Source organism: Brachionichthys hirsutus, unplaced genomic scaffold, assembly GCF_040956055.1.
Source record: "Brachionichthys hirsutus isolate HB-005 unplaced genomic scaffold, CSIRO-AGI_Bhir_v1 contig_467, whole genome shotgun sequence".
NCBI lineage: Eukaryota > Metazoa > Chordata > Actinopteri > Lophiiformes > Brachionichthyidae > Brachionichthys > Brachionichthys hirsutus.
Genome location: NW_027180382.1, coordinates 79,488 through 96,505, shown reverse-complemented (window position 1 = coordinate 96,505; position 17,018 = coordinate 79,488). Strand labels below are relative to the sequence as shown.

Below are 17,018 nucleotides of genomic sequence, written 5' to 3'. Positions count from 1 at the left end.
TGTAAGAAGCAAACGCACACCGCTACAGCTACATGCAAGGCTGTAAAGAAAACGCCATTTACAGCACTAAATTCTGTTTGAAACTATACATAAAACCTTTGCAGGGTGTCGATTCCACAATTCAGTAGTCAAGAAAAGACTCTCCCTCACAAAAAAAGCAGGACCTACATTTCCTTTTGTCCACGTCGAAGATGTCAGAGCCCGTTTCAAGTTCAGGCACCGGCAGCGTGCAACCATCAGTCCTTTGGTATAGGGGAGTTACAGTTTCCATGGTAGATATAGACGGGTCCATGACAGTGATTATACAACTGAAATACGTGTGCATATCCATGGTCCCTCCACCAGGTGCACAGCTGTCGGTTCCAACCACAGGCCAGGGAATAAAACAGCTCTGGATGCTGCATGCCGATCATGGTGAAGAAGTCCTGGTCGCCCAGGTGGCCTCTGAAGTGATACTGCTCCGCTAGCTTAGCCACGTTGCTCGGGTCCAACAGCTGGTTGTAGAGAGCCGACGCTCTCATCGCACCAAGGTCCAAAAGCATGACTCCGCTGTTGAAGCCTGGGAGTCCATCGGGAGGAGGCTCACCCACTTTGGTGTTCGGGTTCGCCTTACGATACTGCCAGAAGGCGTGTCTGCGGTGGGTGGGGGGGGAGGAGAACTCAGATTTATAGGACGTTGGACATTGCAATGCAACGCGTGGCGTTAAACTGTGGCAACACCGGGATGGGCCTAAACGATGGAAAGCAACACAAAGCAGGAGAGAAGAGCGATACGGAAACACCTGTGAAACATCTGCCTGTAAAACGATGCGTTGTTGCTTTGGAGATTAATATGAGCTCATCCCTCTGCAGCGTTGAACTCGTACGACGCTGGTGAAATATCTCACTCGTTTAATTTTTCGCTGTTGGAACGCTAACAAAAAATAGAGAGGGTCAACTCCGTTTCGGTGCTCGCTTGCTGCAACAAACAGCTCTGTGGCAAAAAAAACAGGAAGAAAGCTGGTCCAGGAGTGTCGGAGGTTGATGCCAGCTCAGCCTCCATCCTGCCAACCCACCCTCTCTCAAGCTGCTCCTCGACACGCAACGCTTCATCCAACAATCATTTGTATGCACAGGAGGATGACTGTTGGTTACCATTATTACTGTGTCCAGTCTGCATGGGTCAGAACAGTTTCTGTAATCTAATAGCTCAAACGGGAAAAACACATTGGCTGCGTTAAAAAGGATTAATGAAGAAAAAAAATGCAGTGGCATTAAGAGAATATATGGAAGGTTTTTGTGCAACATGTTCCTGGGCCAGATGATCATACATGGAAGTGTTTGCTTCCGCAGCAAACAGCTTCTATCTCCAGCCAAGGCGAGGAGGGGCAGCAATAATCCCTGGTTGTCTGTCTAGGGCACCGAAGGCAGGGCAGATCTCGATCAGAAAATAAACACGCCTTCAGTCACATAGTCATTCATGAACTCATGAAACGGACATTCAGCTCGTCACGCTTGTTGGGGATCAAATCAATCCGGCTTATGCAGCACATCCTCGCTTCGCGCGGTGGCAGTTACGTCTCTCTGCTGCTCCAGCTCGATTGGGTCTCGTGGGAGCGGCAGATACCGAGTCGTGCTTTGACATTATTACCGACCTAGATTCAACTTGTTTACTTCAAAAGTATGCAGAGGGTTTTCCAACCTGATAACAAGGGGGCTGTGTCCTCTTACTAAAATGCTGATTTAGCTATTATTGGAGGACATCATGCTGCTAAAATCTAATTGTTTAACCTGTGTTTTATTCTAATGATATCAAAATTGTGACAAATAGAACATCAGGTCATCTTAACAGCACCAATGTCCTGTTGCTGTTCATCAGTCTAAAGCAGCTGACATAAAATGAGATTCTGGTGTTCTTGTGACTTTTGTCTCGCAGCACGCAGCGGAAAGATGCACTTATATTGCTGTCACGAAGCAGATAAAGGTGGCACTGAAAGCTAATCAAGAGGAGACCATAAAAGAAAAGACAATTTCACACTTCGGTTGGCCTCAGAATGCTCGGTTTCCACTTCAGATTTAAGCGATGCAACTCTTCCACAATCATTTTTCGAGACAAAAAAAATACAATACTGGATTTCTGCACATCTATCAATACAACGTTTGTATTTGTATGTGCTTGTACGCTGACCATTAGTCTAAGATGAAACACAATGTCTTAATTATTAATTTTTTCCACAGATGACTCATTAAAATGATGCCTGCCTAAAATAATGGAAGCCCGTCCCCTTTTATTCAACATCTTTGTGCAGATTCTCTTCAGTCAAATATCAAGACTTATAATAGATCTACACACAAAAAAAAAAGTTACCGATAATTTGTTGATGCTTAAAAACGTGACAGTTTCAACTTAAATTTAGAGCTGGCAGAAATGATACAACGCATAAAATGTTTTTGCTTCTATGATTCTGGTATAACATCAGCAAAATGAAGTGAAAATAGTTCCAGTGAAGTTCTCGATGTGCAGAGCTTCAACACAGAAGGCTGAAGGCATGTGGTTACAATTCCAAGTTTAAAAATAGCCCCTCATACCAAATACATTATTGTTTTGAGCCTCCAACTACAAAACACTTGGAGATGAGAACAGGCTGTCCACCGGTCACAAGTTCCCTAATGTAGCTCCTCTTGCTTCGTTCAATAACTGTCTTTTGAGATGTTGCGATCTTTGAGGGACACCTAAAGAATGTCGTCTGCTCCCAGTCCAGGTGACCTCAGTGTTTTCCGTTCCTTTGTGTCGACACGATCAATCCAGTCCAACCGGATCATTGCTGCTTCTCTTGGTTTGCCAAGTCACAGCTCGATCGTCTCCTGCCCATTTTCCCCAGAGAAACTCTTCAAGTGAAGCGTCTCTCTCGCTCTCAGTAGCGACGGGGACATTCTGTGCTGCTTGACCGTCCAAAATGTGTCCTACAATTTGTTCGGAACAAGCCACCGCCTGCTCTCTGGGAATCGCATACATAACACTCACTGACAGATGGGAGTCCGAAAGTCACGGAGCAAAAGTAGAGGCCATTTCCTTATTTAAACTGGACGACATCACATAAACTTAGATTAATGGAAAATATCAGCAATGATGGGGGGGGGGGGGGGGGGGCTTCAAGCAAGAATGCATGAAGAAATAAACAGATGTTTACATCAAAACAAAAATAATCACCTCAAGAGAGGGAGATTTGTTCTTTTGGTAGAGTCTCTGCGCCTCTTACATAAGTGGGACTTTAAAAACATTACAAATGATTTTTCTAGGGGCAGGATGTGCTCTGAATGCAGATGGCGCAGGACGTGATGTCCTGCATAATGCTCCGTCGTGTCCATTAGCGCTAAAACAGAGCGGGAGCCGAAAGCCGGCTCCACTCAACACAGGAACACGCTCCAATGAAGAGGATTAACACAATGCTTAAAAAAAAAAAAAAAAAACTAAAAAGTTTCAACATTAAATGCTATTTTTCCACGAGCGCATCCGGGCCAACGGGAGTAACGGTAGCAGGGGCTCCTCAGGGTGAGCGCGAGCGCAGTGGGAGGACGGCGATGCAGATTTGTCAGGAGGCAACAGGAACACAACACTGTTCCCCGTTTGCCGTACGTATGCAGATTAGGCTCCACCGCTCTAGTTGTTGATGTCCCTTTGTCACACTGCATTGCGGTCAGAGACGCTCCAATTGTATATTCAGAGTCAGTTGCAAAGCCCGGATAAACTTGTACCATTAATATTTCACACATCACGTACCTGTAGACTGGCTGCATCTCTCTGGCTATTCCCATTACGGCTCCGGGGGGAAACTGGGCAAACTGTTGGAAAAGGTCCCTGATGTTGGTCCTGAATTTCAGGTCCAGGTCAAGCTGCACTATGCGAGTCAGACCTGAAAGAAAAGCACAACACTCGAAATAGGATGCGATCAAACATCAGAAAAACAACCCTCACAACACTCGAGACCAACCGAAGGAAAGGCCGGACTATTCGCATTGATTTATCGCTACAGGAAATGAGAAAGTACGCAAAACTGTATGGTAGAAGTGTAGATTAAAATGTTTAGGTTACAAACGAGCGCGGTTGTGACTGCGTGTTGCATTTAACAGAAGTATCCAGGATATTCAGGCCTTCATCTGTTCATTGTTTCGGCTTCCTATGTTTTGTTAGTTGGCATGGTGATGACAGGATGGGGTACACACTCCAGGATGGTGCACCAGGGACACAGCGTATTTATTAAACTGATGAGAACCCTTGTCATCTCTAAACGGTCCCATGTGGAGGAATTAGGATGATCTATTGGCATAAAAAAAAAATGAATGATAGATTAGCAAATCTTCTAAATGGTCCCAAATTTAGTTTACACACGCTGTGCAACATGCACGTGCAGCTATGAGGAAAGCTCAACTACGAGTTCCTGCAAGACAAAAGACAGGAAAAAGAAGATACACTTTTTTTATTCTGCTCAAAGATGGAAGCTGTCGACATTCTTTTATGTGCTGTGCTAACAGAGAGGGGGGGGGGGGGGCTCGGATGAATAATCCCCCCAAGTGGATGGAGCCGCTTGTACTGCCAGGGCTTTGCTGGTGGGAGTACAGCAGGAAGAGGGCCTTAAATTGTTACAGATCAATGACTCAACACAAAGTCCTGGGAAAGAGAAGGGCTTTGTGGGCCGGGCTTTTACTTTTGTCATGGCGTTATGCTGCGGATGTCAAATCCATGTGATGCAAACACCTTCAGGCCTTTTTAAAGATCCAGATCGCCGAGTTTAAGCGCTTGCTTTGTGGCACAGTATTTTACTGTCGGTAGCTACATCAATAAACAAAAAAAACAAACAAAATTCTAAGTACATATAAATGTGAAAGGCTTGAGTTTTTTTTTTTAAATAAATAATAAAATACAGAGGTGAAATATAGAGAACATTGAACACAGGCAATATTAAATAAACTACGCATTTAGACACACACATTACTGGAAATCAAATCTTGGAACAAACCATATTTAAGTCAACTTAAAGAATGTTCCTCCCAACACGTATTGGGCTAATGGCTAAATCATTCGCTCTTGGCTCGATGAATTGGGGGCCATTTATTGCAGGGACAACGTCGTGGTTTAGCGTCTGCCTCAGGCTCTGGGCCAATCAGGTAATCGTCAACGCTTCCAGAGCAGGAACAACAGGCCCTGATGTCAAACACCACATTTCCAAGAACAAACTGGGTCAACCTCATTAAGCCTCAACATCAGTCTTCATCTGAGCTCTTATTTTTTTTTTTTTAACCATTATTACAGCATCCCTGTTTTCTGCTTTTGTCAAAGCTCACATGAAGAAGATAGACCGAATTATATTTTCACTTCTAATCATGTTCTTATCCAATTCACTGCGGCCTCATTCCTGTTCCTCGTTTGATAAGATTTGCCATCGCATGTTGATAAATCATCTCCACGCCGGGTTGGTCTAACCTAACGGATTGCCTCTGGCACATGTCAGCGTAGGACTGCATAATAATACAACTGTCTCCACACAAATGCTGCTGACGTGTACAGGACAGAGAGGCAGATGTTTTTTTCCTTTTGAAAGACACGGCCATCAAAGCCTCGTCTCTTTACGATCCTGAGGGGAGGACATGCGAGTCCACTGGGATTCTCAAAGGACGTTTTGCCCGACTGTACAATGAAAAAATACTGGAAGCCAATCAATTTAATTTCACATTTCTAATGAGCAAGCATTGAGACTACCAAACCAGTGAACCCAGAATTCTTGTCCTGTGTCATCAACCAGAAATGATGCTCTGTGTCTTCTACGAGAGCGTTAAATGAAAGAGGCTTTTCCGATGGCCGCGTTATGCCCTTTACAGATAAAAGCTTGCTTTAAATAGAAATGTGTGACGACTGGGGGCGCTCAGAGCAGACGGACTGATCAATACGGACACAACGTGAGACGCCGTCGGACTCCTCTCCTTCCTGGGAAGGGAAAAAAAGAAAACACACTGCTCGTGCCTGCACAGATGGGAATCAAACCCGGGAACCTTCTTGCTTTGAGGCAACAGCGCAACCCATTGCGCCACCGTGCAGCCTATTTACCAACATTAGCCAGATAATGACGAAGAGAGTTTCTATTTTGGGTTAAAAGCCGATCCCTATGGCTGCGTCTTTCACAAAATACCCTCTGCCCATCATGAACACCTGCTGTGATGAAAGTAGAATCTCAAAGTCGCTTTTTTGGGGGGGGGGTTGTAACAACTGCTCTGCTGCAGAAGGCAAAGAAAATCAAGACAAGGAGAGAGAGAAAAGGTGCATTTCTTACTTTCAGGCATGATGTGATGCATGGCAACAGACAGGAAGAAGATGGCGTCGCTGTAGTAGGCCCCAGAGCCGGAGCTGAAGTGCTTCTGCATGGCCTCCACGATAGGGAACAGCTTCTGTGTGAAAGCCAGCACATCATGGAACACCACCTGCCCAGCAAATCAACACGATGGCGTCAGGAGAGGGAGATGAAGGTCTCTGAGTTGAATGTGTTTGTGCAAAGTCGCAGGCATTAAGTCACAAATACAGGCTTCAAAGTTAGATTCTAGATTACACACTGGGGTTTGTGATATGATCAGAAAATAAAAGATACACTCTTAAATTAGATATATTTGAAATTCTAAATTAGCCTCTGCCAGACTGTGGGAAGCCTGGAAACAATTTAACACCGCGGCCTCTACAACCCCCCCCCCCCCCAGGGCAGATGATTACGGGTCGCCCTAAAGATCGATAATGTACTACAGTCATTAGACTGCACCCAATGATGGAGTGCAATAAATATTATAATTCAACTGAAGCGATGTGTGCAGACAGGCTGAGAGAACAGCGTCTGGGCATTGAGACCGCTGGGAATGTCGCCTGCTGGGAAGCGACAGAGGCTCAAATCCCTCCCGTCTCACCCTCCTGTTGTGTCGATGCATTGCTTAAAAGGAAAGAGGCCGACGCCGAGCAGTCCCCAACATGGCCGTGCTCCTTCTCCCATCCGAACCAGGAGAATCCCGTTCCTGTCCCAACGAAGGCCTCAGCAGCCTAAACAACGTTGGTACGGAACCCGTGTCCAAACTAAACGGTTCCTACTGAAGGGACACTTTACAGAGAAAAATGAAAGCTATCAGCTTTGATCAGGCATTCCAAAATGTGTGTGTGTGTGTGTGGGGGGGGGGGGGGGACTAATTGCTATTTGAGGAGTATATGCTTAATGCAACAAGAGAGAGCAACAGAAAGGGGACATAATCCTCTTTGCTGGCAGGGAGGACACACTGGTGGTGCTGCTAGTGGGGGGGGGGGGGGTCTGGGTTCAGTTCTGAAGAGGAACACTGCCCCCATGTGCTTCAATCTCAAACGCTTTTCCCATAAAGGAGGCCTCGCCAGGAAATGCTGGTCAAATTGCTGAGCTGCATCTGAAATCCCACCTGCTACCCCCCCCCCCCCCCCCCCCCATTTACATTTAGGAACCAACGTCCAAATGACAGATGGGGCCTGCTCATATAGAAAACCGATTCCTGTTGGAACAGAGTCATTGATCCGCCGGTTAAGGTGACGCTACAGTGCAATCGAGCTTAGACCCGCCTACCTCATATGCGAACGTTGCATCAAGGAGAAATTCCCGCAGCATCCTCTCTCCCAGTTCTTTGCTTGCCTGATCGCTAACAAAATGGAGAACTAGAACTTCTCCTTCCAGGAAGCGCCCGTGCTTAACCATCGACAGCATGGCCACCCGGAACTTGTCCTGCAAGCTGCGGCTCTTGTCCACTTTCGTGAACATCATCAGTATGTTGTAGCGACGGCCCCCGGCGTCACGGTGCACCATCCTGGGGTGAAGTCTCTCGCTCGCCCCGCCTTCATCGTCCTCTCCTCCTCTCTCTTCGGATCCAGCTGGATGCGAGGCTCCGGTATCCGCAGTCAGGTCGGCGTCGTTCCTGTTGGTGTTGAGGCTGGCCCGGGTCTCCTTGATCCTCTTCGTGGTGCTGGAGAAGTTCTCCTTCTCTGAGCCGAAGTAATAAAAGGCGACGACAGCGAGCGCAGCAGCCAGGAGAAGCGCAAACTGATGGGACCGGAACGTACCGATCCGACTCATGATTCTGGCCACCAGTCTCCGGATATCCATGTCTCCTTGTGGATGTCACGAGAATCAGGCCGGACATAGTCCTTCGATTTCCATGTTATTCCGTTTCGGTGTGTTCCAAGCATTTTCCTGAAAGAGAGAATACAAAAAATAATAATAAAAGATTAGTTCTCATTAAAATCCACTTCCACAAGCATTATCTGTCTCTAAATTAATCCGTGACGAGTTAAGATTAAATGTCCTGGATCATTAAACACGTTGGAATTACGCACACAAGCGAAACGAATCTCCACGAGTTTATTTACCTGATCTCTGCAGCTCCATCTTGCTCGAGGATTACGCCGCCCGGGGTTGCGCGTGGAATTCCACATGGTCAAAAATCACATGATTAAAATGTCCACATTTTGCAGCAGTTCTAAAATGTTGGTTCGTCATTTTGAAAGCGAAAACAGTAAATCCTGTTCGCCTCGTTGAAGACTCATTTCCTACTTCTTGGATCACGTTGGTGTTGCGCTCTTGTCCGCCCCCCCCCCCCGAAGAAGACGAGCGGAAAGCAAGTGAACGCGTGGCAGATCAATAACGACAGTCATTCCATGCATTCATCAAAGTAAATACACGTTTACGCATCTCTGCTGAACATACTGACACCATCACTAAATTAGAAACGGATAAATCGGTTCAGGAGATCTAGGTGGGGGAACTCTCGCGAGATCTGGACATGTGGCGTGAACGTGGAGTGTCGCATTTGATTGTATCTATCTCGTAATTCTACATTGTTTCGTTTTGTGTTAAAAACGCCCAAATCGGATATGCAGACCCCCCCCACACACACATCCGGAACAGGAAGCGCAGTTCATTCCGAGTCGTGATGCCTTTGGAAACGTTGGAAAAATAAAAGTACAAGCGATTCAATTAATTTGGCCGCTCGAGTAACATGTACATTTACAATTTACTGCATTTTATCAAGATAACGCTTTTCAGCACTGGTTATTTATGAGATTAACATATGACTAGAATCAACTAATGGAATTAACAATCAACCAATGAAATATAAATATCAGCCAGTACAAGCTTATTGAAAATATATAATTTTGTTGTACCGGTATGTGTCGACTAATGTGCAACACGAAACTGCAAGTAATTGAATGCAAATCACGCTATAATAATGAAGAAACAGTATAGTTTATGAATAATAATTGTCAATGTTTTTATAGCACTAAATTTGTTTACAATGGATGATGCAAAAGTTTGTTTTTGTGATTTTCATTAACTTCATTTGTAATTACTTTCAGCGATGGAACATATAAACATCCAGGACTGTCAGCGCTGGGGTGAAATAAACTCGGGTTTACCGATCACCCTGAATGCAGCATCCCTGCGTCACGACAGTAGTATTGTTGCCGCTTCTGTGTTCGTTTTTTTGTTCACAGCAAATGGAATCCATCTTCTGCGGAAGCACAACATGCTAGCTCTTGTTTTCGCCTGATGTATTTACGTCGCAAACACAATCTAGCTCGTTTAATTAGCGTTTAAAAGCACGCAGCTAATCTGCTGCTGCTGCTGCTTCGCACTCGCGGAAATGAATTCCAACACGCACGTAATCCAGGTGACAAATGTCTCCCCGAGCACGACGTCCGAGCAAATGAGGACTCTGTTTGGATTCCTCGGAAACATAGAGGAGCTCAAGCTGTTCCCACCTGAGTGAGTATCACGAACTCCCAAACGCCGCCTTGCCTATCTTTGACCTAATGCTAACCGAGGCTAACCGAGGCTAACCGAGGCCTGCAGCGGCAAGTAGGCCTCGCCGTTCAAAGCAGAGGATGCACGGACACTGTGCAGCCGTCCATGCTCGTCCATTGTTACTCCCTTTGTCCCTGGTGATGCACAATTCACATGCTGGGCATCCCTGTTTGTATTCTTTGCACAACACGTCTGTGTTTTTTTCCAGTGATTCTCCCTTGCCTGTGACTTCACGTGTCTGTTTTGTAAAGTTCCTTGAGCCCGAGTCGGTGGGAGTTTCCCAACACCTGACAAATACCGTCTTTGTGGACAGAGCCTTGATTGTGGTCCCTTTCGCTGAAGGTGGGTCTTTTTTATTATTATCTTTTCTCTCATGGCCATCTCAGTAGTAGCAATATGAATTGCAGAATGTAGTTTTGTTTTACTAGAATTGCAAATATTTTCTTAACCACTGAGTGTTTTTTTTTTTCTTGCCACAAATAAAAAAAAATAAACCAAGCTTCTCTGTGCTTCTAGGAATGTGAAAGGGAAATGTTCATTTGTGTCCTACAATCGAGCTGTAAACTTCTCTCTCTGTTATTTGTGTTGAGCTTTTCATAGTGGACAAGTCATTTGCAGAGAGCCCCTTCCTTGCTGACTGAAAGTGGTCCTCTGCTGCCATCAGGAGATTAGAAAAATATAAGGGCACCAAGCCCTAACCCTAACCCCCCCCCCCCCCCCCCCACTGTCTGTTGTGCTGCAGTAATATATTAACTCTTCATTTTCTCTTTGTTCAAGGCATCTATTCTCTTATGTAGTCGCTACACAATGCTGATGCAAAACGAGGAGTTTCGGGAGAGGGTGCAGTGCGATCTCAGTTCTTCATGTTTTATTTTCAAATAAATTTGAAGTTCAGTGGTGGGCATGTAAAAGATCAGGGATGCCCCGGGCAGATCTGGTGGATCGGTATTAAATGGTATTATTTAAAAATAACTGCTACTGACCCGCAGTCTTGAAGCCGCTCTGATGCTCTGTTTATATTTTAACCTTTTATAATCTGGGAACGCCATTGTACTTGAATGCACAACCATCAATGATGAGTGTCGAAGAATGCCATCTGTGCTGAACATCATGCATCAGAGAGGAAAACCACTTTAGGTCTCTATTTCAGCAACAATCGGCAGGTATTGTACACCACTAAAGGAACAAGCCGTTGGACACTCTGTTTGATCTGGGTTACGCAGCATACTGTACTTCATTGGCTGCTTAACAATTGTACTGTGATACTCCCACATCTAGTGGGCGCATATTGAATGCAACTCGAGACGACCGTCAAAGACCCCGTATGTACACGCGTGTTTTCAGCAACTGGCTGATCTGAACTATTTCGTTTCCAGTCGGGTTGGCCTATATTTGGCATCGACTTGGTTTGCGTTCAAGACGGTCACTGACTGATCCCAATTCAGAATGAGCTCAAAAACAGAAAGTATTTGATTCAGTATTTGACAGCAATGCCCCGCTGATGAGCTGTATCAAGTAAATTACTTGCAAAAAGATATATGCAGATAGTTTTTGTACTTGATCACCAATCAATCAATTCGAATCAGACCCGTACGTGAATACACCCGCACAGGTGTTGCTTTCTGTTCTTAAAGCGCGCCCGAGATGCTAGCCTGAAAAGGCTACGCATACATTACACAGCTACTTAACAAAAACATATATAAATGCGGGACCAGAAACTGGTATTGGTATTGTAATCATTATAGTGAAGCTTTCCGATTGGGATAAATGTTCAGGACATCTCTATGTATGCAGGATGAACTAATGAGCTGTGCATGCGACAACAGGTATAGAAGTCTCTTGCTGTGATATTTACATTTAGCAGATGTCGTGAATCCGGTTATTAATCGTGAGCAGAACTTTGACATATTTAATGTGCTAAAGACTGTTTATTTCACGCTGCGTATTTCCACGTTTTCGTTAACACTCGACAGATTCAAGTAGTTTTAAGCCTCTGCGTGATGTTGCAGTAAAAATGCTTTTTCCTGACCCTCTCCACACATGACTCTGAAAGAGTTGAGTGACTCTCTAATTTAACAGTGGTGTTTCTTTTGTTGTTGTGTTTTACAGTTCTTTTTCCTGGTTCAGCCAGCCCTATATACCAGGCCCTGCTGAAAATACCACCAGCAGTTTTGTCTTCTGCAGCCTTATCCTGTTTCTCAAGTGTCTTTTCTGTTGTGTGTGTGTGTGTGTGTGTTGTGTGCGCGCCCGTACGCATGTCTCTTTCTCCCTCTCTCTCCCTCTCCCCACCCCTCTCCCCCTTTTTAAAATGTGAAATGCCAGATTAAAGACAAATAGACTGTTTACAGATTGCACAGCCATGGATGGTCATCTTCATAAGATTTGCTCTGATTTTACTGTTTGCATTTATTATTATTTTTCTTCAGCTTTGGGCAGAGTTTTCATGCATTTATCACAGCTTTGCTGACAATAGCCTTTAACTGTTTAGTGCAGTTTATATCTGACATTGTGTAGTGTTCTTCTGTTGGATAGAATCTAGCAGTCCCGTAACATGTTAGCAGTACTTTTACTGGTTGCCCTGTAAGCTTGATTTGTGGTGGGATTGTACAAAGTAACCACCAAAAAATACTCAGAAAAGCTAATATGTCAGAACCTTTTCTGTTTTTGTATTGGTAATGGTAAGTGATGTTGAAATGTATCTTTCTGTCTACAACCAAATCATGAACTTTGTTTTTTGTATCTCAATGTTTTTGTGTGCTTTATAGCGAAGCAGCCGGCGCGAGTCGCTTGTTCTTAAAACACCTAATGAAAGTTGAGAGCACATCCCACGGGACAACTGGCTGTGCTTGCTTACGTTTGGTTCATGACTTAAAAAACAAGTACAGGTGAAAAAATCTTGGCAGTGTTGATCACAGTGTGTATTGTGACTTTTAAAAAAATCGTAGCTGCTAATCCTACAATTATACTTTCACAAAAAAAAAAAAAAGGTCAGGAATCAAGATTTACAGACAAGACAAAGTGGATTATTTTATTCATTTACTACGGAGTAGTTCGAATGAGGTGGCTTGTCTGCAAGTCTTGTCTTGAGTGTTTATCGATGTTTTCTTGGCGCATGTGCTGACGTATGTCTGTTTTTCTCCAGGAGTCATTCCAGATGAATCTAAAGCTATGTCGCTGCTGGCTCCAGCCAACGCCGTGGCAGGAATGATGCCTGGCGGAGGCCTTCTTCCGACCCCCAATCCTCTGGCAACGGTACGTTTTGAAGAGCTTTCAGTGGATCTTCGTAGCAAATGTCATGTTTTAAATGTTCATGCGGAAAAATCATTCCTGATGCATTTCTGAGCTCATGTCTGCATGTTTGGACATACCTACCTCAAAGGCAGTTCTGTGAATATCTGGAAGATTTGTCTAATTATCAAGACCATTGTTAAAATGGTATTTGTATAAATTGGATCTGTAGTTCGGAGTCCATCCATCCATTTAATCCGGGGTTGAACAGACAGAGAAGGTTATTCTAAATGTTCACCAGTAACATTTTCTGGTTCCTCCTGGAGGATCCCTAAGATTAGATGTGGTATTTTCTCCCTTCAATACGTTCCGAGTTTACCCTGGGGTTTCCTCCCACTTTTACATGCCCAGAAAACCTCCAAAGAGAGGCATCTGAATCAGGTACCGGAACCACCCCAGTTGACTCCCTTTAACAGGGAGGAGGAGGGGCTCTAATCCGACTCCTTCTAACCTGGAGGGCCCAGTAGATTTATGAGTTTTTTAAAAAAAAGGTAAATTCTGTTTCAGATGGGAGGGACAGCATTCGGAGGTCTCGGCGCTTCCAACTTGGAGCAAATGGCTGCCATGGGCCTTCCGGGATCCAACATGAACCCTCAGGTGAGTGTCTGATTGCTTTCACAGTGCCACACATTAAAATGTCTTTTGTGGGGGTAAAAATTATCCTCGTATCTTGCTTAGGCTATTTCTGCAGACTTCCTGAAGCTCATGCAATCCATGGACCCCAAGTAAGAAACAATCCTTGCTCTCCAGCCTCAGTCGAATAAGGCGGAAGCTTCTGAGATCAGGTTAAATCATGGTTCGCACTTGCAGACTGAATCCATTGGCAGCAGGGCTGAACCTGAATGCAGGGCTAAAGACTGACGGGTCCAATAAGGAGATTGAAGAGGCCATGAAGAGAGTACGAGAGGCTCAGTCTCTCATTTCTGCAGCCATTGAACCAGGAAGTGAGTGCTTCGTGTCTCATGTCAGCAGATAATGAGTGAAGATACTGATGTACAGTGGTACCTCAGCTTACGAATTTAATCCGTTCCGGGACTAACCTCGTAACGTGAAAACTTCGTAAGTAGAGACGCATTTTGAATGTAAATGCACTAATCCGTTCCAAGCCCCGCAAAAGTATTGTAACGGTTCATGTTTTAGGAGTGTTCATTATTCCTACGCTGCAGAGAGTCCGCAAAGGCATCCAGGGAGGAGGGGCGGTGTGTGTGTGTGGGTGCCGCGGGGAGGAGGAGGGGAACGGGAGAGCTGCGGGAGAGCTGCGTAGCTCCCGCAGCTCTCCCGTTCCCCTCCTCCTCGCGGCACCCACACACACAGAGAGTTACCCGTCGTGTGCTTATTCCAGCGTCCGACGGACGCTACATTATGATATTTTTTTAAAATATTAATCTACCTGTTAGCTGTTACTTTTTGTCCTCTTTGTTTACTGGTCCTTTGCGGTGTTTTCTGCCTCGCGTTTCTTGAAAAACTGATCCGATGACGTCTGCTTTTGCCGGCTTTTGACAATCCGTCGGAAATGTGCGAGGCAGACGTCATCATAATGAGCAATAGCCCGACTTGTCAACACTTTTTCCGGGTGACACGAGGGGGACACGAATAGCATGCTGAGATACACGCATACGCAACGGGTTGCCAGGCAGATGGCAGAGCAGCTACAAGTTTGTTTACGTTCGGTGAACTCTGGGAGCGGCGAATAGCGCTATTCGCCGCTCCCAGAGTTCACCTCGTATCCTGAAATGCTTCCGTAACAAGAGGCAATATTTTCCCATTCAGAAACTTCGTAACCTGAAAATTTCGGATGTAGGGACATTCGTAAGTCGAGGTACCACTGTATCGGTATTTTGTATTCTAATGAAATGAAATGAAATGCTTTTTTTTTTTTTTTTTTTTTTTTTTTAATTGCGTCAGCCATGGAATATTTGCCACATTTTGTGAGCAAGAACTCTCCAGTATGGCTCAACAGTAAGTGATGTAATTGTTTTTTGCAGGTAAGAAGGATGACAAGCGTAAACATTCCCGCTCACGGTCACGCCGCAGGCGGTCCACATCTCGCTCAAGGCACAAGTAAAGACGCCCACATGAAAATGTTTCCTCTGGACTCCATGCATGCTGCACATACACAATGTAATGTCTGACTGTAAATTATGGCTTTAAAATAAGTCACTTGTTTTTATGGGAGACGTTCAAATAGCAGGTCTCGACGGAGGTCCCATTCAAGGAATAGGAGGAGGTCCAAGAGTCCACGAAGGAGGAGGACCCACTCTCAGGATAGAGGGCGCCGCAGCAGGTCTCGGTCAGTGAGCCCGTTATTGTTGGGGAAATAATTGTCTTTCCACTTTATTGATGAGCAAATGTGTGTTTGTGCCTCAGTTCTCTATAGTTAGCAACTTTACAGGCCTGCGAAGAAAAGAGAAAAACGGCGAATGCTTCCCATTTCCTGCAATGCACTGCTTTTTTTCTTATGTTTTGGATGTCGCTTTTGCTTTGAGCAGGGACAGGAGAAAGGAGGAGAAGTCTAAGAAAAGGTCAAAGACACCACCCAAGAGCTACAGCAGTGCCAGGAGGTCTCGTAGCATTAATCGGTGAGTGAGCATAATGTAAGGGTTTAATTAACGTGATGCTCTGCCGTACTGTCAGCAGCCCATCACTTGGCACGGCGCTCATTATCTCATTTGGTGCTTCATAGGAGGCACAAACGAAGCCGCAGCGCATCTCGGTCCCCGCGGAGGAAGTTGTCCAGGTCACCGTCGCCCAGGCGGTGAATTGTCGTCTGCATTTTAAATGTGATTACTTAATTTAGCCTAAATAATTACAACTGACAACTTTGTCTTGGTCACAGTCACAAGAAAGAGAAAAAGAAGGACAAAGAACGTGAGAAGGACCGGGATCGAGACCGGAAGGAGGACAGGGATCGGAGCAGAGATGAAAGAGAACGCCCAAGTGTCAAGAAAAGCAAAGAGAAGGAGCGAGATCGGGAACGCAAGTCCGATAGCGAGAAGGGCGACGTTAAGGTATATTTCAAGCATCTCGTTTCTCAATCTGTCCAAGATGGCCGCATTTTATCGGTTCGGGATCCCCTGCGTGATTTTCTTTTGCATGTTTTACTTCAGTAACTGGATGAAGCTTTTCACACACCCAAACCTGGGCAGCTTCCTTTAAACGGCTACGTTGTTTTTACAGGTGACCCGGGATTATGACGAAGAGGAGCAAGGTTATGGCAGTGAAAAAGTACTGGAGGAGGAGGAGGAGGAGGAGGAAGATGATGAGAGGAAGAGTGACTCTGACTCTACCTCGTCTCCCAAAGTTGAAGAGGATATGGAAAGCTCTGTGGGCCAAGTCCCCAAAAAGTCCAAGCTGAATGGAGACGATCACCATCAGGAAGACATGGAGATGAGTGACTAGCAGCTTCCAACACCAGACTGTTCTCTTCCCATTGTCCTCTTTTTTTTATTCTTAATGTAGGCCACCAAATGTCTGTGCCTGATCAAAGTAAATAAGACGTCTTAACTGTAGAAGTATTGGAGAGGACATGAAGAAAAACAGTAAAATAATTTTTGTAAAGACAAAAAACCTGAAATTCCAACGAGATATGATTTTTAGATTGTCATTGCTGTATTTTTTAAGACTTTATTAAAAAAAAAAATTTCTTTGTTAAAACATTCTGACTAGAATAGAACTACATCTTTCACCAAAACATTTTCGCTGTAAATCTTTATACCTCCCGGGATCCAGTCACTCGGACTCGGTCGACTCCAGGCACCGATGTCATCGCGGTATCGATTCTCCCGTCATGTTTTGTTAAACTGTAAAGCACCTATAGTCATGTTTCAGCTAAGTGTACACTGTGGATTGAAATGTGGTGTTGCAATGAAATATTTTGTTTGCAGTAAGAACCTAATAAAT

General features: G+C 44.9%; 2 protein-coding genes across 2 annotated transcripts; one reads left to right on the top strand and one right to left on the bottom strand.

Moving 5' to 3' along the window:
• Positions 1–236: 236 nt before the first annotated feature.
• Positions 237–8,132, bottom strand: LOC137914357 (xyloside xylosyltransferase 1-like). Its single transcript, XM_068757960.1, has 4 exons — positions 7,599–8,132; positions 6,306–6,453; positions 3,761–3,893; positions 237–633 (listed from the first exon to the last, which is right to left on the bottom strand). The coding sequence occupies exons 1-4, from the start codon at positions 8,130–8,132 to the stop codon at positions 237–239; spliced, it is 1,212 nt and encodes a 403-aa protein (XP_068614061.1).
• Positions 8,133–9,551: 1,419 nt separating this feature from the next.
• On the top strand, positions 9,552–17,018 carry LOC137914348 (serine/arginine-rich splicing factor 11-like). The gene is made up of 12 exons (XM_068757951.1): positions 9,552–9,791; positions 10,039–10,172; positions 12,973–13,082; positions 13,626–13,715; positions 13,797–13,843; positions 13,929–14,062; positions 15,104–15,179; positions 15,295–15,408; positions 15,608–15,697; positions 15,802–15,873; positions 15,955–16,126; positions 16,296–17,018. The coding sequence occupies exons 1-12, from the start codon at positions 9,670–9,672 to the stop codon at positions 16,515–16,517; spliced, it is 1,383 nt and encodes a 460-aa protein (XP_068614052.1). The 5' UTR covers positions 9,552–9,669; the 3' UTR covers positions 16,518–17,018.

What these genes read in the sequence shown, in the direction of transcription:
- LOC137914357 (XM_068757960.1), bottom strand. Translation starts at nt 8,132, where the DNA reads ATGGATATCCGGAGACTGGTGGCCAGAATCATGAGTCGGATCGGTACG. An exon ending in GCATCACATCATGCCTGAAA is followed by an intron (nt 3,894 to 6,305) that starts GTAAGAAATGCA and finishes CTTTTCTTTCAG; the next exon opens with GTCTGACTCGCATAGTGCAG. An exon ending in GAGATGCAGCCAGTCTACAG is followed by an intron (nt 634 to 3,760) that starts GTACGTGATGTG and finishes CACCCACCGCAG; the next exon opens with ACACGCCTTCTGGCAGTATC.
- LOC137914348 (XM_068757951.1), top strand. Translation starts at nt 9,670, where the DNA reads ATGAATTCCAACACGCACGTAATCCAGGTGACAAATGTCTCCCCGAGC. An exon ending in GATCCAACATGAACCCTCAG is followed by an intron (nt 13,716 to 13,796) that starts GTGAGTGTCTGA and finishes TATCTTGCTTAG; the next exon opens with GCTATTTCTGCAGACTTCCT. An exon ending in ACATCTCGCTCAAGGCACAA is followed by an intron (nt 15,180 to 15,294) that starts GTAAAGACGCCC and finishes TTTTTATGGGAG; the next exon opens with ACGTTCAAATAGCAGGTCTC.